At 41.0% G+C, this 20,811-nt stretch overlaps 1 protein-coding gene across 1 annotated transcript in view; it reads right to left on the reverse strand.

Moving 5' to 3' along the window:
• The window catches only part of PCOLCE2 (procollagen C-endopeptidase enhancer 2), an 85,323-nt gene that overhangs the window by 16,147 nt on the left and 48,365 nt on the right, over positions 1-20,811 (reverse strand). The window contains exons 3-5 of the mRNA XM_005669917.2: positions 13,064-13,319; positions 5,215-5,339; positions 640-776 (exon numbers count right to left, since the gene is read on the reverse strand). Of these exons, the coding sequence (XP_005669974.1) occupies positions 640-776; positions 5,215-5,339; positions 13,064-13,319 (518 nt within the window). The remainder of the gene's footprint in view (positions 1-639; positions 777-5,214; positions 5,340-13,063; positions 13,320-20,811) is intronic.

Genomic DNA, 20,811 nt, shown 5'->3' on the forward strand with positions numbered 1-20,811 from the left:
AACTAGGAGTATGGGAGTAACATACACACACTATTCTATATAAAATAGATAACTAAACATGCAGTACGTTTCAGGCTTGCTTGGTGACAATGACCAATAGTATGGAAGCATAAAGCCCCAAGTCCAGGACAGATCCCTGATCACATAAAATCACTGGATCTGTAGGAATCTTCCACATTTCCTCATCTGCATTCGCAATAATCAACCCCCTGATTTTCGCTCAGAATTTTCCTCACTCTACTGTGATGCTTGACGTCATCTTTGCAGGGCAGTGAAGTACCTGGGCCCTGGCTCAGCATCTGCCTCTGGGGCATCACCATCTCTGCTTTGGTTTCTCTTTGGGTGCCGAGGCCTCTCTCCACATTCCCATTAATGTTGCTTGGTCCCTGGGTTGGCTACTGTCTGTGTTGGTGCTGTAAGGCATGCATCCCACTGCCACGGAACTCAGGGATTTGTGAACAAAAAAACCCAGCACAAAACCTTCCAGAAGATACAGTATAATAGGACAGCTTAATGAGACACAAGTTTTGGGCCCCTAAAATATTAACGAGTTAAAACAGGTGCTACTAGAAAAGGCTAAAAAAAAAAAAAGACACACAAAAAAATCGAAAAATAATAAATAAAACAGGTGCTACTTACGCCGGGGGGCTGTCGCCACAATACTTCCCAATTCTTTCCGCGTCATTGATCTCCCCACCGTTGAACACAGCCACGTAATCATACCGGCAGTAGTTGTCACGCTCAACATCAAACTTCTCAAACTCTAATTCTATAAGCTTTTGTGAGAGCACAAAATTAGAATTGTCAAAGGGGCCTTGCAGAATAACCTCAAACAGACTTCTTCCTCTCCCCAGATTTGCAAGGTACCATGATTTTCCTTCGCAAAAATAATTTTAAAAAAAGTATCCACTTTGTTCAAATTTTTCTTCTTCTGTTTTCATACTTTTTCTTTACCTAACAAAACTGTGGTATTCTTTTGCTTTCATTTTTAATCACTCCAAAAGATCGTGTTAAGCCTGGAACAACACTAGTTGAGAACTTAAGCTTGAAAACTCTGATCACTTAACAGCTAACAAAGTAGAGAAACACTACATAACCCCAGGAAACTCTGTTAAGACCTTTTTTTTTTTTTTTTTTTTTTTTGCTTTTTAGGGCTGTACCCATGGCATATGGAAGTTCCCAGGATAGGGGTCAAATCGGACCTGCAGCTGCTGGCCTACGCCACAGCCACAGCCACACCAGATCCAAATCGGAGCCACTTCTGCAACTTACACTGCACCTTAGGGCAACACCAGATCCCTAACCTACTGAGCGGGGCCAGGGATCAAACCCGTGTATTCATGGTTACTAGTCAGGCTGGTTATTGCTGAGCTGCAATGGGAACTCCCCCCCCCCCTTTTTCCTATGTTAAGACTTAAATTGGGTTTGTGTTGGAGTGGGAAGGGGGCTTTATACCAACTTCATTCTTCTCTAGAAGAAACCTAATAGAAGTATAAAATTATTGTCTACGATGTCCTCCATTGCAGTGTGTGTTGGAGTGTGGCGTGAGTGTATGTGTTTGAGTGGGTGAGAGCAGTGGACACAGCTGTCCTCCTTTTGAGGGAAAGAGACTAACATTCCCATCACATGTAAAGAAGTCAAATTCTTTAGGACCAGAGGTTCAGGAAAGTGGGAATTGATATTATGATGTCTTCTGGAAGTTGGTCTGAAAAATGTGCTGGCTGGAGCTCTCACTGTGGCTCATGGGGTTAAGAACCCAACATAGTTTCCGTGATGATGTGGGTTTGATCCCTGGCCTCACTCAGTGGGTTAAGGATTCAGTGTTGCCATAAGCTGCAGCATAGGTCGCTGATGCAGGAGATCCCACGTTGCTGTGGCTGTGGTGTAGGCCAGTGGCTGCAGGTCCATTTCTCTAGCCATATGCCACGGGTGCAGCCATAAAAAGAAAGAAAAAGGGAAAATGTGCCTGCCAAGCACAGTCTCTTGGTGATATGGTAGATTTTTCGGAGGCTGCATAGAAGCATGGATAAACAAAGTCTGAGTTAGATTTCCAAAATATTTCTTTATTTTTTGCACTGGTACCAATAACAGCGTCCTAAATTATTCAAGTCGACAGGAAGTTTTGATCAAAGAGGCAATCATTCCCTTTTATAGGCAGATTTTTGGAGAGTACCTCCAGAGTGTGAATCAAAGGATGTCTCACTGGGTTCATAAATATTCCTGGCACCCAGATGATTGGTCCCTACTCTTGCTGGGTAGTAGGTGGACAGGCAACCCTTCCTGATGCTCATGGAAGGTAATAACTCTATTAGGACAGGCACATTGTTATCAGCTATTAGCTAACAAAGACTCAGTGATCTGAGTGACATAACAGCAATGACATCACAGAGAGACACAAAGGTAAATTTTGGCTTCAAACTTAATTGCTAAATATCTACATATCTGCCAACTTTAAAAAAAAACTGGCACCAGTGATGGGTGAATAATAGCTTATTCATACTTAACACTGCTTTAAATATTTCTGGAGTTCCTGGTGGCCTGGCAGTTAAGGATCCAGCTTTGTCACTGCAGTGGTTCTGGTTGCTGCTGTGGCGCAGGTTGGATCCCTAGCTGGGAACTTCTGCATACTAGGCACATGACCAATAAAATAAAATAAAATAAAATATCTCTGCTTTGGATCCTATAACTTCTCACAAGTTAGTAATAAAATGCTTTCCAGGTTAGTAAAAAATTGACTAAACTTGTTCTACTTAGAAATTAGTCACATATCGACTTCTGCAAAGAAAATAAAAGTAGGAGGTAAAGGCAAAAGAAAAAAAAATGAGTTTTTAATAGAAGAAAATACCTATAGATTTACATAGAAATTACTTAGGACCTAACTTTCTCATATTATTTTTTGCATTTGGACAGAGTTTCCAGTGATTTCGGACATTACAACCATGATTAAAAATTCAATTGGCTGAAGCCAAAAGTCACATAAATAAAACCCCGATTAAAATTTAAATAACAGGAGTTCCCCCTGTGGCGCAGTGGTTAATGAATCTGACTGGGAACCATGAGGTTGCGGGTTCGATCCCTGGCTTCGCTCAGTGGGTTAAGGATGCAGCATTGCTGTGAGCTGTGGTGTAGGTTGCAGACACGGCTCGGATCCCGAGTTGCTGTGGGTGTGGTGTAGGCCGGCGGTAACAGCTCCGATTTGACCCCTAGCCTGAGAACCTCCATCCACCACTGGAGCGGCCCTAGAAATAGCAAAAAAGACCAAAAAAAAAAAATATATATATATATATATATTTAAATAACAAAAAAATGGACAAAAAGATACTAAATTGTAATCTGCAAGTATAACCAAATTGAAATTATTTAATCTAACATAATTACAAATAGAGAGAAGTGATCAGTACCATCTCAAGAATTACACAATGGCTTGAATGTTTGAGAAATTTAATTTTTAAATGTTATTTAAACTATAAAATGTTCAAGAGATTTATCAACTCTCATTATCAAATAAATGAACATATTTTTTCCTCTTAAAAATAAAATTGAGTTTTGAGATTATGATCAAAGTGTGTGTGTGTGTGTGTGTGTGTGTGTGTGTGTGTGTGTATGCTCAAATCACTAACATGCATGGAACATGTGCCTGAACAAATTTTTTTTTTTTGTCTGTTGTCCTTTTAGGGCCACACCAGCGGCACATGGAGATTCCCAGGCTAGGGGCCTAATTGGAGCTGTTGCTGCCGGCCTATGACACAGCCACAGCCACAGCCACACCTAATCCAAGCCATGTCTGCGACCTACACTACAGCTCACGGCAATTCCGGACCCTTAACCCACTGAGTGAGGCCAGGGATCGAATCTGCAACCTCTTGGTTCCTAGTCGGATTCATTTCTGCTGCACCACGATGGGAACTCCAATATGCCTGAACAATTTTCTATTAAAGAAATGAATAAATGGCAAATAGTATTTGTGTAATAAGCAATAAAAAGATCAGTTTAGAAGTTTCTAAAAAGTAATATCATAATGCTCACCTTTAAAATCTGTAATGTCTGTAATAATAACAATTTTTTAAAAGTGATTTTCAAAACTTTACAACACAGGTCTGGTATAGTCCCATGCTAAGTTCTGACCTGCAATTAATACCTGAAAGTGGTCCCTGGAAAGGGTAAAAATACATATAACCACAAACTAATACACAGTGGAAAACTAGACTGTTTCTGTTGATTGTTTTAGAGCAATGAATAGTTATTTGTGGGAAAGCTGCACAAATTTTACTTTATTTTGTTTTATTTTTTCTTTTTAGGGCTGTGGCATATGGAAGTTCCCAGACTAGGGGTCAAATCAGAGCTGCACCTGGCAGCCTACACCACAGCCACAGCAATGCCGTTCCAAGCCACATCTGTGACCTATGCCACAGCTTGCGGCAACACCAGATCCTTAACCCACTGAGCGAGGCCGGGGATCGAACTTGCGTCCTTGTGGATACTAGTCAAGTTCTTAATCCACTGAGCCACAAGGGGAACTCCTGCACAAATTTTACTCTATTTTTAAATTTTATTTATTTTTGGCCACACCTACAACATGTGGAAGTTCCAAGACCAGGGATTGAACCCACATTACAGCAATGACCTGAGCCACAGCAGTGATAATGCCAGATTCTTAACCTGTTGAGCCACCACGGAATTCCACAAATTTTATTTTAAACAAACAAACAAAACCACCCAAACAAACAAATCCAAACACCACAGAGGACACCAACTTTCACATGAGACATTTTGTTCTTAGAAAAGATGATGTGGTGTGTTTACACTGGTTTTGGTAAAGCAAAATGTTCAGTCTGTTTTTGATTTGGTGACTAGGAGGGCTATTATCAGGACCTGATACTCGGTGAGCAAATGGTAACCCGAGGTTACATGTGCTTGGGGATTTGTCACTGCTGCTTATAACCCCAGGCTTACATCTTCCACAGGGTTGAACGATCTCATGTGGGATTTGCTTACCCTTTGTATTTCAAAACTATTTTCATAATTATACGTCTGCAATCTGAAGCTAAATTCATGACTTTGCAAGTCAAACAGAGCAAAGGCCATTTTAATCTGGGTTTTTGCATGTAGAAGTACTGTGTCCAGCAGGACCTCCTCACCCTGTATCCTTAGCCATTCACACCATCTGGGCAATTCACACATGCGAACTTTCTTCATATTTTCAGGGAATCTCACCTGATTCTTTGGGGCTACTATGTGCCACACACACGCGACTCCTGCAGGGTAATCACGGTCTGGCCAGTTGGGGGTTTTGAAAGAGCCGGAAGGTCTTTCAAGGCGTCCTCCACAATACCGATCCCCTGAAGTTATTAAAAATGCAGAAAAAAATCCAAGTTTATGGTAATGCAAACATATGGAAATTAGGGATTTGGAATATTGATAGTCTAGTAAATAAAGGCAATGGGAGAAGCTCTTAAATTTTCTCTTTAATAAGTGATTACAAAAAAAAAAAAGTGATTACATAGTCTCCCCTACACACACACATACACACCCTGCATCAATACAAAAGTAAAGGAGTAAAGTCAGGGCCATAGCTTCTTTTCCCATTTTTTTTGGATGTGACAAAACATGTGGGCATGCACTCATGCAGGCATAACTAATCATACAGATCTTAAGAACTCTCAAGACAAGGGTACTTATTAATAAGGCTAAAATCCATGCCCATGGACAAAGTTTGAATTAGACAATTCTCATTACTAGAAAACTTTTCATACTATATATCTTTAACAATTTTGTTTGTAAAAACAATACAACTTTATACATTTTCAGCAATACAGAAAAGCAATAACAGTGGGAGTGACTTCTAGATTAGGCCTATATGAGGTAAGCTCTCTCTCTTTTGGTCTGAGAAAAGTGACTGCTCCAGAAAAGTCTCCTAGACTAACAGGTACAGGTGTCTTAGGGGGCCGCTCCATCCCTCATAGCTCACCGTGACTTTGGATGGGGTTCTGGGCATTGGCAGTTCTGCTCTGAATGGAGGCTCTCTCCTGGGGCCCTCAGGAAGGGGTATGGGTGTTGCCAGGACCAGCTGGAGGTGCCCTCACACCAGACAGCAAGGCCCTCTGTGTCATGCAGGGATGGCCAAGACCTTGTGTTTCTTCACCCAGCATCCCTCAGCTGCACTCTGTCCAAAGCCTGTGGCTCCTCCCTCACCTGCACAGAGATGGCCTGTGTGGGAGAGCAGACCATCCCCCCACCTCTTCCTCTCTTTCTCCTACCCCAGATCTATAAATTCATTTTGAGTTGAGACTCAGCAGGGCTGGGGCCTCCCCCTTTGCACAAATGGCATTAACTCAGTAGGAGCTTCCAGAAGTTTCACCACAGCTGAACTCAGCAGCATTTCTGACTGTTAGGGTATTAAGATGCAGGTTTTAGTTTCATACTTGGCTTTCTTCTCTTTTTTCTTTTTCTTTTTTTGGCCATGCCCAAGGTATGTGAAAGTTCCTGAGCCAGGGATCCAACCTGTGCCACAGCAGTGACCTGAGCTGCTGCAGTGACAATGCTAGATTCCTGCCCTGTACCAGTACTGGCCCCTCTTCTTTGGGATCGAACTGGGTTTCCCAGACATGCCTGGACTCCTAGTAAAGCTATTTCTTCCTTGGTTTAAAAAAAAAATTTAAAATTAAATTTGGAGTAAAATTACCTCGGATCCCATTACCCAAAACTAAGCACAATTAGTATGTGACAGACATCATTTTGGACATCTCTGTGCATATGTACTTAAAGATTGATAGAAATAATTTTAGAAATATACTTTAATATGTTTTACATTAAGTTTTACTTTGATTTAACCAACAAAGAAAACTGAAAGGAATTAATATACTTTAATGAAATTTTTTTTTGACCCAGAAGCTAATCATTCTTAAAAGGAAACTTTTTTTTTTTTTGGTCTTTTTAGGGCCGCACCCAAAACACATGGAAGTTCCCAGGCTAGGGGTCGAGTCAGAGCTCTAGCCACTGGTCTACACCACAGCTCACAGCAACACTGGATCCTAAACCCACTCAGTGAGGGATCGAACCCACGTCCTCATGGATACTAGTTGGGTTCCTTATTGCTGAGCTACAATGGAACTCCCAAAAAGAGAGTTTAAATTTAACACAATGGTATCATGAAAACTGAGGTTCGAATAACTTCTATAACTTTTTATTCATTGAAAATTTCAAGCACATACAAAGCGAACAACAATATAATGTATCTGTATGTATACATCATCCAGTTTCAACAATTATCATCATTCTACTGTTATTTATATCAATATCACTACCCAATGCCCACCACCTACAATATGATTTTTATTATTATTTTACAGGTTTGGGGGAGGTAAATTCAATACTTGGAAATGCACAAACCTTAGCTGTGAAAATTTGAAAAATGGTTTGCCACCTGCGTGAGCCACATTGCTATGATGACAACAGAATCCATTTCCCACAAAATCCTGTATCCCTTGCCAATCTGCTGGCACTTTTTGAAAACTTTCACCTTAGATTAGTTGTATTCTAAAGGTTCATCTAAATGTAATCATACAATTTGTCATCTTCTGTGTCTGACCTTTCTGGCTTAGCACAAGGTCTGAGTTGCATCCATGTTGCTGTATGTGTGGGTAGTTTGCTTCCTGGCACTGCCAAGTGGTCTTCCAGGATATGGAAACCACAGCTTGTTCACCCATTCTGTTGATATTCATTTGGGTTGTTCCCAGTTTGGGCTACTGTCAATGAAGCTGTGAATGACCATTTTTGTACCCATCTCTTTGTGGACATGAATGTTCATTTCTCTTGCATAAATATCCAGGAACGCAACTGCTGGGCTAAGAGTAGATGTAGATGTTTAACTTAATAGGAAACTACAGAAGATTTTCCCCAAGTGGTTGTAGCATTGTATAGCTCTTTGAGCACATCTTTGCTACCATTTAGTGCTGTCAGTTTTTTCAGCCAACTTGTTGGTTGTGTGATGTTACCTAATATAATTTAATTTGCATTTCCTTGGTAACTAGTGACACTGAGCAGTTTTTCATGTACTTATTAGTCATTCGTATTTCTTTTGTAAAGTACCTGTTCAAGTGTTTGCCAACTGTATTTGTTTTTTGTTTGTTTGTTTTGTTTTGTTTTGCTTTTTAGGGCCGCAGTCACAGCATATAGAGGTTACCAGGCTAGGGGTTGAATCAGAGCTACAGCTGCTGGCCTACACCATAGCTCACAGCAACACCAGATCCTTAACCCACTGAGCAAGGCCAGGGATCAAACCCGCAACCTCATGGTTCCTAGTGGGATTCGTTTCCACTGCGCCCCAATAGGAACTCTGGCCATTTTTATATTTAGTGAGATCTTTATTTTTTTATTATTGAGTTATAGGAACTCTTTATATATTCTGAATACAAGTTTTTTATCATATATTTTTGCAAATATTTTTTCCTATTACATGGGTTGCCTATTCATCTTTGTAACAAAGTCTTTTTATAAGCATTAATTTAAATTTTAATGATGTTTGCATGCACATATTTTTCCATTCTTTTATGTTCAATCTTTTTTTTTTTTTTTTTTTTTTTTTTAATCTTTTAGGGCTGTATCTGTGGCACACGGAGGTTCCCAGGCTAGGGGTTCAATCAGAACTGTATCCACGGACCCACACCAGAGGCACAGCAACACGGAATCCAAGCTGTGTCTGCTACCTACACCACAGCTCATGGCAATGCTGGATCCTTAACCCACTGAGTGAGGCCAGGGATCAAACCCGTGTCCTCACAGATGCTAGTCGGGTTTGCTAACTGCTGAGCCATGATGGGAACTCCTTCAATCTGTTTTTTATGAAAAGTACTTTCTTGTAGACAATTATGGTTGGGCTCTGCTTTTTAACTCATTCTAATAATTACTGTCTTCTAACTGGAGTGTTTAATCCTCTATGTTTAATGTGTTTATAGATAATACTTGGTTTTAGTGGGCCAATTACTATTTTGTTCTATTTGTCTCACCTTTTCCTGTTCCATCTGTTCTTCCTTTCTTGCCTTCTTTAGGCTAGCTGAATAATTCTGGTATTCTATTTTAATCTTTTGGCTTTTAGCTAAAATGTGTGCATTTTAATGGGTTCTCTAGGGACTGCAATAAGCATCTTCGATTTATCACAACCTATTCAGAGTTAACAGCATATTTCTTCATGCCTTAAGTACTTCCACTTGCTTCTCCATCCTTGTCTATTGTTGTCATATATACTACATCATATATTATGTTTGCCACAACACAGCGCTAAAGTTTTTTGTCCATTTCGTTTTGAAGAGATACATGTGAAGAAATTAAGAGAAGAGTTCCTACTGTGGCACAGTGGGTTAAGGATCTGGCATTGCCAGAGCTGCAGTGTAGGTTGCAGCTGCAGCTTAGATATGATTCCTGGCCCAGGAAGGAAGGAAGAAAGGAAGGAAGGAAGGAAGGAAGGAAGGATGGAAGGAAGGAAGGAAGGAAAGAAATTAAGAGAAGAAAAGAAAATAATAGCCCTTTATGTTTGTTTGTTTGTTTGTCTTTTTGCCATTTCTTGGGCTGCTCCCACTCCCACGGCATATGGAGGTTCCCAGGCTAGGTGTCTAATCGGAGCTGTAGCCACCAGCCTACGCCAGAGCCACAGCAACTCGGGATCAGAGCCGCGTCTTCGACCTACACCACAGCTCATGGCAACACCGGATCGTTAACCCACTGAGCAAGGCCAGGGATTGAACCCTCAACCTCAGGGTTCCTAGTCAGATTTGTTAACCACTGCGCCACGATAGGAACTCCCAATAGCCCTTTATGTTTACCATTTCCAGGGGCCTTCAACCCTTCCATTACCTGTGGGGCCATTTCCCTTCAACTTGAGGAACTTCCTTCAATATTATCTGAAAATGTCTTTATTTCACTTTCAGTTTTGAAGGCCGGCTACAGAATACTGGGTTGACAGTTTTATTCTAGCACTTTATCCTCTGCCTCCACTGTTTCTGATTAAAAGAAAACTATCCTTCATACCATTGTTCCTCTGTATGTAATTTGGTTTTTATCTGGTTGATTTTACGACTTTATCTTTGGATTTCTAGAATTTAATTATGATGTGCTTAGGTGTGTGGCTTCATTTTTATTTGTATTACTTGGGGTTTGTTGACCTTCTTGGCTCTATAAATTTATGTTCTTCACTAAATTTGGGTGACCTCAACCTATTATTTTCTTTTTTTTTTTTTGCTTTTTAGGCATATGGAGGTTCCCAGGCTAGGGGTCGAACTGGAGCAATAGCTGCTGGCCTACACCACAGCAACGCAGGATCCAAGCCGAGTCTGTGACCTACACCACAGCTCACAGCAACACCGGATCCTTAACCCACTGAGCAAGGCCAGGGATTGAACCTGCGCTCCCATGGATGCTACTCAGTTTCGTTAACCACGGAGCCACGATGGGAAATCCTTGAGCTATTATTTCTTGAAATATTTTTTTCTGCATTATCACTCTTTTTCTTCTGGGACAGAAATTACACACATGTTAGACCCCTTGATATTGTCCAGTGGTCGCCAAGGCTCTCTTTCTTTGATATTTTTATTCCTGGTTTTTCAGATTGAATAATTTCTATTCAAATCCACTGCCTTTTTCTTCTATCATTTCCAATCTGCTTATAAGCCCATCGGGTAAATTTTAAAATTTTATATTCTGTGTCTTTCAGCTCTAGTATTACCATTTTCTTCTTTTTTAAATAGCTTGTTTCTTTTCTGAGATTTTCAATCTGTTTGTTACACATATGGTTCCCTTTAAATCCATTGTAAACATATTTATAATAGCTGCATTAAAGTGCTTTTCTGCTAATTGCAATCTCTGAGTTATTTGGGGATCAATTTTTAACTTTTTTTTTTTTTTTTTTGTCTTTTTAGGGCCACTCCTGCGACACAAAAATCCTAAATCAGGAGCCCCTAGCCTGGGACCCTCCATATACCACAAGTATGGCCCTAAAAAAGCCAAAAAAAAAAAAAAATCCTAAATTAGATGGTCTCGCAGTCTCAAAAAAAGTACTCCAAGAATTATTTATTAAGTACAATCAGAAGAATGTACCTTCATAATGTGGTGACTTGGCGCTCAGTCCTTTAAGCAAGTAGTCAAGCATGGCCATAGTTGCCAAGAGCAGTAGGGAAGGACTGACTTTTTTTTTTTTTTTTTTTTTTTAGGTCTTTTTAAAGCCACACCCTCAGCATATGGAAATGCCCAGGCTAGAGGTCAAATTGGAGCTATAGCTGCAAGCCTATGCCATGGCCACAGCAACACAGGATCTGAGCCTCGTCTGTGACCTAAGCAACCAGCTCCCAGCAACGCCGGATCCTTAACCCAGTGATTGAGGCCAGGGATTGAACCCACATCCTCATGGATACCAGTCAGGTTCTTAACCCAGTGAGCCACAGTGGGAATTCCTGGGGGTCAGTTTTTATGGACTGCTTTTTTTTTTTTTTTTAATATGGAATACTTTCTTGGTTTCATCACATGATTGGATACTGGATATTATGAATGATACATTACAAAGTCTCTAAACTGAGTTGTGTTCCCATCAAAAGTGAGTTTTATTCTAGCAGACATTCACCTTGGTCAGACCCAAGCTCAAAGTCTGTTGCCCTGGCAGTGGGCAGTAGCCATCGTCTCTGTTCGTTTTTTTCACATTCTATATGATAATTTTGTGCCAGGCCAACTGGGCTCTCCCCCATGTATGCAGAGTTTAGCTGTTAGCCAAAGATTTGGGTGGATTGTGTGTGTGTGTGTGTGTGTGTGTGTGTGTGTGTGTGTGTGTCTGTGAATTTTTTAGTAGCTCTAAGGCAGGATTTCCTCTTAAGTGTTTTGGCTGCTCTGTCAGCCCCGGATTCTGTACGCTAATATCTCAAACCAATGATGTTGCGCTATAGCCCAAGGCAAGAAAAGATTAGGGAAGTGCCCTCAGGCAAAAGGCTGCAAATTTAAAGATCTTAACCACTGCAGGTGTCCTCCAAGGGTAGAGGTTTCCACTCTCAGGAGCTTGCATGTACTGACACAAAAATATTCCAACTTGTAGTAATAGGTGAAAAGTAAAATTTGTGAAACAATATGAATGTATGATTCCACTTACATATTTGAAAAGTTATTGCAAAAGCATATGATACAAGTGCACACAGAAGGTAGGGGAACCATCGGCCCTGACTATTTCTTTTTTTTTTTTTTTTTTTTTTTGTTGTTGTTGTTGTTGTTGTTGCTATTTCTTGGGCCGCTCCCGCGGCATATGGAGGTTCCCAGGCTAGGGGTCCAATCGGAGCTGTAGCCACCAGCCTACGCCAGAGCCACAGCAACGCGGGATCCGAGCCGCGTCTGCAACCTACACCACAGCTCACGGCAACGCCGGATCCTTAACACACTGAGCAAGGGCAGGGACCGAACCCGCAACCTCATGGTTCCTAGTCGGATTCGTTAACCACTGCGCCACGACGGGAACTCCCGGCCCTGACTATTTCTAAGAGCGGACTGCAACAGGGTGAAGTGTCTCTATTTCTATGCAGTTTTACCTGATGAATTTCTACATTTGATTTTTTTTTTTTTTTTTTTTTTTTTGGTTTTTAGGGCCTCACCCGAGGCATATGGAGATTCCCAGGCTAGGAGTTGAATTGGAGCAATAGCTGCCGGCCTACACCACAGCCATAGCAATGCCAGATCCGAGCCTCGTCTGCAACCTACACCACAGCTCACGAAAATGCTAGATCCTTAACCCACTGAGAGAGGCCAGGGATCAAACCTGGAACTTCATGGTTCCTAGTTAGATTCATTTCCTCTGTGCCATGATAGGAACTCCAACATTTGAATTTTTACATTTGATTTTTTATTTTACTTGAATTTTTACATTTACATCTGATTTTTTATTGGTCTCACTGATTAGGCAGCATTTCTTAGCTCTCTGAGAAGAACTCTTAAACTTTAGATTAATAAATCCATGTAAGGTACCTAGAACAGTGTCTGGCACACAGTAGACATTCAATAATTCTGAGGCCTTATTATTGTTGTTATGCAGATACAGTACCTCTTTCATTGGGCTCAGCGGCAGTGAACATGGCCATGAAGCCATTCCCAGCTGTGTTGGCGTCAGAAATCATCTGCACCATCATCTTGTTGCCGCTGGACACGAGGGCTCCAGGCCGGAATGTGCCGCAGAAACGGCCAATGCGCTGGCCGTTGGCGTGGCCGTTGTATACATCCACAAAGTCATAGCGACACAGGTTGTCACTCTCCAGGTCTATGAATCGGAAATTAAGAACTACTACTTTTCCCTCGGGAACCTGCCAAGAAAAGGGCCAAGTGGAAAAACCATGTCATGAAAACATCTGAAGCATTCCTATCTAGCCAATTACTAAAATGAGCAGATAATAGTATGATACCTGAGATGCTGCTTTTTCTTTCCTCTGAACTAAGCCAGGAAAGGGTTTCTACCATAATGCATTCCTAATAAAATCTAAGTATCTGTGCTTTTTCGATAAATTCCAAATTCTCTAGAGATCTTATTCCTAAGGCGTTTGTCTCAACAAAGCTGCAAAAATTGGACCAGTCTCAGTCACTGATAAGTCATTGCTTACAAAGAATACCAAGCCTGATTGAACATCACCACACATTTGCATGTTCTAAAACACCATGGCACCCAGAGATATTGCTTGGAAACATTTGAAATGTCATTTCTCTCAAATAATACAATTGGACAATCTCAAGATATAGAATGTTTCTATGAAGTTCAGACTGAAGGGGTGATTTGACAATTGTGCAGTTAATTTATAGATAATTAACTCTGGGTCCTGAAAAATCCAGATTAACTATCTATACTGATTAGATTGAGTACTTGTTGAATTATCTCTTCTCAAAGCCAGTGACTTTTCATTTGTTTGTTTTCTAGGTGAAAACTGTATATACCAAGCAGCCTTGAAACACAATACACTGATTAAAAAGGTGTGTTTTCACCTTCTCAAAAGATTTTGTTCACCATAATTTCCTCCATATAATGCATTCCTCCCTATTCCCTCACTACGTAGAAAAAAAATGATTACAAAAGCATTTGGAAGGATTCTTATATAAGCCCTGTTTCTTTCCCAGTTCACACTATCTTTGAATTTCCTCATCCAAGCTGTTTATGCATAGTCTTGATCAGATTTGTTTCACACTTAATAGCATAAGATTCATCCTGTAAAAACTTACAGATGACAAACATCAGCGATTTAAAAAAATCTCACAAGCAACACTGGTTGGTTTATATTCATCTTAATTAACTGTCTCAGACTCAAGGATCAACAGGTGCTTTTACATACATATGGCTTCTCCATGTTGGTAAGTTCCCCATGTTGGTGAGTGCCATGAATTTTTTTTCTGATGATAAGAAGTGTTTCAGTGCTATCTGCCCTTTTTTTTTTTTTTTTTTTTTTTGTCAAACAATACACACCCTAACGGAGACACTGTAACAGTATAGTCACGAAAAGGGGGATATTTTGGCTTTGCCATGGTTGCATTCTAAATGCTGGAAGCTTAAGTGTGAATATCAGAAGCTCTAAAGCCATAGACTAAGAAGCTGATAGCAGAAAATGCAATTTAATTTTTAAGCATTCTGAGATAGCTTTTGTAAAATGTAATTTTTTAATAATTTTTTTTTTTTTATTTTCCCACTGTAGAGCAAGGGGGTCAGGTTATCCTTACATGTATACATTACAATTACATTTTCCCCCCACCCTTTCTTCTGTTGCAACATGAGTATTTAGACAAAGTTCTCAATGCTATTCAGCAGGATCTCCTTGTAAGTCTATTCTAAGTTGTGTCTGATAAGCCCAAGCTCCCGATCCCTCCCACTCCCTCCCCCTCCCATCAGGCAGCCACAAGTCTCTTCTCCAAGTCCATGATTTTCTTTTCTGAGGAGATGTTCATTTGTGCTGGATATTAGATTCCAGTTATAAGTGATATCATATGGTATTTGTCTTTGACTTTCTGGCTCATTTCACTCAGTATGAGATTCTCTAGTTCCATCCATGTTGCTGCAAATGGCATTATGTCATTCTTTTTTATGGCTGAGTAGTATTCCATTGTGTATATATACCACATCTTTAATTGTTTTTTTGATTTGTTTTTTCACATACAATCTCTATCCCATGATCAGAAAATTATCAAAATGTGATGCTACATCTGTAACCTTGAATATAAGCAAGCTTTCTGTGAATTAGTTGAAAAATTCCCAGCCAGTGTGCACAGCAAAGGAAACTATAAAAAATAAAAATAAAAAATAAAAAGACAACATATGGAATGGGAGAGAATAGTTGCAGAGAATGTGACCAATAAGGGCTTAATCTCCAAAATATACAAACAACTCATATAACTCAACAACAAAAACCAAACAACTCAGTTGAAAAAAGGGCAGGGAGTTCCTCTTGTGGCTTAGAGTTAACAAGCCTAACTAGTATCCATGAGGATGCACGCTCAACCCCTGGCCTCACTCAGTGAGTTAAAGGATCTGGTATTGCCATGAGCTGTGGTATAGGTTGCAGATGTGGCTTGGATCCCACATGGCTGTGGGCTGTGATGCAGGCTGGCAGCTGAGGCCCTGATTCCACCTGGGAATCTAGCCTGGGAACTTCCATATGCTGCAGGTGTGGCACTAAAAAGCAAAAAAAGCAAAAAAAAACAAGAAAAAGAAAAATGGGCATGGGCAGAGGAACTAAATAGACATTTTTCTGAATAAGACATACGGATGGCCAGTAAGGACATGAAAAGATGCTCAACATGGCTAATTATTAGAGAAATTCAACTCAAAACTATAATGAGGTACCACCTCACACTAGTCAGAATGGCCATCATTAGTAAGTCTACAAATAAATGCTGGAGAGGGTGTGGAGAAAAGGGAACCTTTCTACACCGTTGGTGGGAAGGTAAATGGGCAAAACTACTATGGAAAACAGTATGGAAGTTCCTCAGAACACTAAATATAGAACTACCAAATGATCCAGAAATCCCACTTCTGGGCATATATCTGGAAGAAACCATAATTCAAAAAATATTGAAAAAACATGAATTCAAAAAATTCAAAAAACATGAATTAAATACATGTACCCCAACGTTCAATTCAGCACTATTTACAATAGCCAAGATATGGAAGCAACTTCAATGTCCATCAACAGACAACTGGATAAAGTAAATATACAATGGAATATCACTCAGCCATAAAAAAAGAAAGGAATAATGCCATTCACAGCAACATGGATGGCACCAGAGACTCTCATACAGGTAAAGCAAGTCAGGAGAAAGACAAATACCACGTGAAATCACTTATATGTGAATCTAAAATGTGACACAAATGAAACTATCTACAAAAGAGACTCGAAGACATAGAGAACAGACTTGTGGTTGCCAAAGGGGAGGGGAGAGGGAGTGGGATGGACTGGGAGTTTGGGGTTAATAGATGCAAACTATTACAATTTGAATGGATAAACAGCAAAGTTCTGTATAGCACAGGGAACTAAATACAATCCTCTGGGATAGACTATGATGGAAAATAAATTTTAAAAAAGAATGTGTGTATATATATACATATATATATGTATAGCTGAGTCACTTTGCTATATAGCAGAAATTAGCGCAACATTATAAATCAATTATAGCTTAATAAAAAATAAAAAGAGGAAAAATTCTAAGCCAGGGAAAACATTTTTTTCTTTTTCATTTTTTTGGCTGCCCCATGGCCTATGGAGTTCCCCAGCCAGGATCAGATCTGAGCTGCAGTCATGACCTAAGCCGAACCTGAAGCAACACCAGATCCTTAACCCACTGTGCCAGGCTGGGAATTGAAGCTGCATCCCAGCACTCCCAAACAAGATGCTGCCAATCCCACTTCACCACAGTGGGAACTCCAGGAAAAACATTTTAAACTAAATTAATTTGATTAGGATTATCCTTGCATGAAAAATGACAAATTTTTGGAAATATATAAACTCTATGGAGGGCAATTCAGAGCTATAAGACTCATCCAGCCACAGAATGAGTGTAGATGATAAAGGGAAGGGATCTAAGGATGGAGACCTGGGGCATTCCAATGTCATCAGGCCTTCCCGATGAGGTCCAACCACCATAAAGGCTGAGTCAGTAAGTAGGAGGCAACTCGAAGAATGTGGTGCCCAGAAGCCGGGTGAAGACAGTGAGTCACGGATGAAAGATGGGTTGACTAAGTCAAGTGCTGCTGTTGAGTCAGGAAGATGAGGACTGAGAAATGACCACTGGATTTAGCAACCAGAGGTCACTGCTGACTCCAACAAGGCTGTTGTGGGGGAGCAGTAGGGACAAAGCCTGATAAGAGATAAGAGAAGATCAGGATCAAGGGAAAATGAATGGAGTTCCCATTGTGGTGCAGTGGAAATGAATCCAACTAGGAACCATGAGGTTGCCAGTTCCATCTCTGGCCTCACTTGGTGGGTTAGGATCTGGCGTTGCCATGAGCTGTGGTGTAGGTCACAGACATGGCTCGGATCTGGCCTTGCTGTGGCTGTGGTGTAGGTTGGCAGCTGTAGCTCCGATTACATGTAGACCCCTAGCCTGGGAACCTCTATGTGCTGTGGGTGTGGCCCTAAAAAGCAAAAAAAAAAAAAAAAAGCAAAGAGAAAATGGAGTGAAAGACTGGTGATAATACAGACAAGCCTTTCAAGGAGTTGAGCTGGAAAGATAGAATCATATGGGGGTAGCTGTAGCTGGAAGGGGAGGTGAGGTCAAGACAGGGGTTTTTCTTTGCCCTCACCCACAAAGTGTGAAAGTTCTGGCACCGGGGAATAAACCCACGCCACAGGGGTGACCCAAGTTATACCAGTAACAATATGGATCCTTAACCCACTGAGCCACCAGGGAACTCCAAGATAGGATTTCAAAATGGGCTCTATTCAGCCAGGTTTTCACGCCAATGGGACAAATTCTATAGAGAGAGCGAAACTGATCAAGTAAAGGAAAGGGAGAATTGCTAGAGAAATGTCATTGAGTGGGCAAAGGGAGATTTGATCTAAGTCGAAGATGGAAGGAGCAGCCTTAGATAGGAGCACAGACAGTTCTGCCCAGTGAGAGGAAGGCAGGCAGATGCAGGTGGGTTAGTACACAGGGTTGTGACAGCACGTGAAACCATTCTTCAGACTGCTTTGCTTTCCTTTGGAAAATAGGAAACAAGGTCATCTGTAGCAAGAGAGGATGAGGAGAAGTTACTGGGAGTTTAAGAACAGAGGAGTAGGTGTGTAAATAGATTAGTGAGATGCAGCAGGGCTGCCATGAGTGCAGAAGGTCCATTTGAAGTAAATGATCTAAAAGTAAGTCCTCCCTGGAGTCCCCGTCATAGCTCAGCAGAAACAAATCTGATTAGTACCCATGAGGATGTGGGTTCGATCCCTGGCCTCGCTCAGTGGATTAAGGATCTGGCGTTGCCCTGAGCTGTGGTGTAGGTTGAAGACCTGGCTCAGATCCTGCATTGGTATGGCTGTGGCATAGGCCAGCAGCTGCAGTTCCAATTCGACCCCTAGCCTGGGGACCTCTATATGCTGCAGGTGTGGCCCTAAAAAAAAATAAATAAATATAAGTTAGTCCTCTCTACCATATGACCCAGCAATTCCACTCCTGGGTATTTCTATGAAAAAAATGAAAACACTAATTTAAAAAGCTACATGCACCCTAAAGTTCATGAGAGCATTATTTATAATGGCTAAGATATGCAAGCAACCTCAGAATGCATTAATAGATGAATGGATAAAGAACATGTGGTATATGTAATATATAATGGAATACTATTTAACCATAAAAAAGGGTGAAATTTTGCCATTTGCAACAACATGGATGGATTTGGAGAGTATTATGCTAGGTGAAGTAAGTCCAACAGAAAAAGACAAATACTCTTTGATATCACTTATATGTGGAATCTAAAGAAAAATTAAACAAACTAGTAGATATAACAAAAGGAGGGACTTCCCATCGTGGTGCAGTGGAAACGAATCTAAGAACCATGAGGTTGCGGGTTCAATCCCTGGCCTTGTTCAGTGGGTTAAGGATCCAGCATTGCCGTGAGCTGTGGTGTAGGTCACAGATGCGGCTTGGATCTTGTGTTCCTGTGGCTGTGGTGTAGGCTGGCGGCTACAGATCTGAATTGACCCCTAGCCTGGGAGCCTCCATATGCCGTGAGTATGGCCCTAAAAAGTAAAAAGTGAAATAGGCTCACATACAGAGAGAACAAGAAAGTGGGAGGAACAAGATAGGGTAGGAGATTAAGAGGTATCAACTGGGAGGTCCCGCTGTGGCTCAGCAATAATGAACCTGACTAGCATCCATTAGGATTTGGGTTCAATCCCTGGCCCTGATCAGTGGGTTAAGGATCCGTTGTTGCCGTGAGCTGTAGTGTAGGTCACAGACACGGCTTGGATCCCTTGTTGCTGTGGCTGTGGTGTAGTCCGGCAGCTGCAGCTCCAACTTGACCCCTAGCCTGGGAATCTGCCAACCCCCCTCAAAAAGAGGTATAAACTGTTATGCATAAAATAAACAAGTTACAAGGATATATCATAGAACACAGGGAATATAGGCAATATTTTATAATAACTATAAATGGAGTGTAACCTTTAACAACCGTGAATCAGTACACTGTACATCTGTTACTAATATAATATTGTACATCAGCTATAATCAATAAAAAGAAAAAAAAGTGATTCCTCTGCATAGTCATGTTTTTTTCTCCCCCAACCACATTCAGCTCCCTGGGTGGAGGTGCAGAGTGAGCAGAGTTGACTTTAAATGGTGGTGGGTGGGAGGCAGGGGAGGTGGAGTGGTATTTGCTAAGTGGGGGCTACAGAGGGAAAAAGGACATAGGCAGGGGAATGACCATAATGGTCGGACCATGGAATCCAAGCTGGGTAAGGAGAGAAATCGGTACTCAGTGGGGTGAGGACAGGAACAACCCAGATCGTGGTGGAGGCAAGGATAACAACAATGGAATAGGGGGCTGAGGAGTGTTGCAAGATAAGCTCATTGGAGAAAAGGAGGCTAAAGTCCCCAAAAGATCATCCATGAAGATATTGAAATTACTGCGAATTATGACAAGGAAGGGTATGGAAGACAGTGACCATTATTAGCCAGGAGCTAGAGTGTAAGAAATGAGGCAGACTGCCCTAGGGTCTTTAGATGATTGTGACCAGGAGAGACACAGGGCATCATAGTCCTGTTTCATTGGTAATTTCTCAATTCTCTGACACTGAGAAAATCATGGAGATTCATTCCTGTAGTCAGGCTGCTGATTTGGAATCCAGGCCTTCAATATTCATCCCCAATGGGACAAATCGGTCCTTCTCAAATGTTCTTTATTTGGTCCTGATGCAATAAAAAGTTGAAGCTTCTCTGAGAACAAGACACAAATATATCAGCAACAGAAATAAGGTTACGTCCTATCATTGCAATTTTGAACACAAAACCCAACAACTCTGACAAAAACTCTTTTGAAGAAGGACTGCAGGGGAGGTCTGTACCTATGGTGGGTCTACTGGACCCAGACAAATGCCATCTCACAGTGATGATGAAAGAGAAATTCTACTGCAAGTGAGATGCACACTGTAGCAAACCCTTTGGTGATAGCTCAACAGCTGTTCTTCAAGATTGTCTGCTGCCCTGTGATGTGACCTTCGCTAAGAGTTCCTGGGTTGTCGTTCTAAATAAAGGATTTTGGCAAGTGTATTCTCTGAAGATGACTTCCACTTGAAGAATCTACCCTTGATTTTTCTTTGCTAAGGATATTTTTAAAAA

The sequence above is a fragment of the Sus scrofa genome, chromosome 13 (genome assembly GCF_000003025.6).
Source record: "Sus scrofa isolate TJ Tabasco breed Duroc chromosome 13, Sscrofa11.1, whole genome shotgun sequence".
Taxonomy (NCBI): Eukaryota; Metazoa; Chordata; class Mammalia; order Artiodactyla; family Suidae; genus Sus; species Sus scrofa.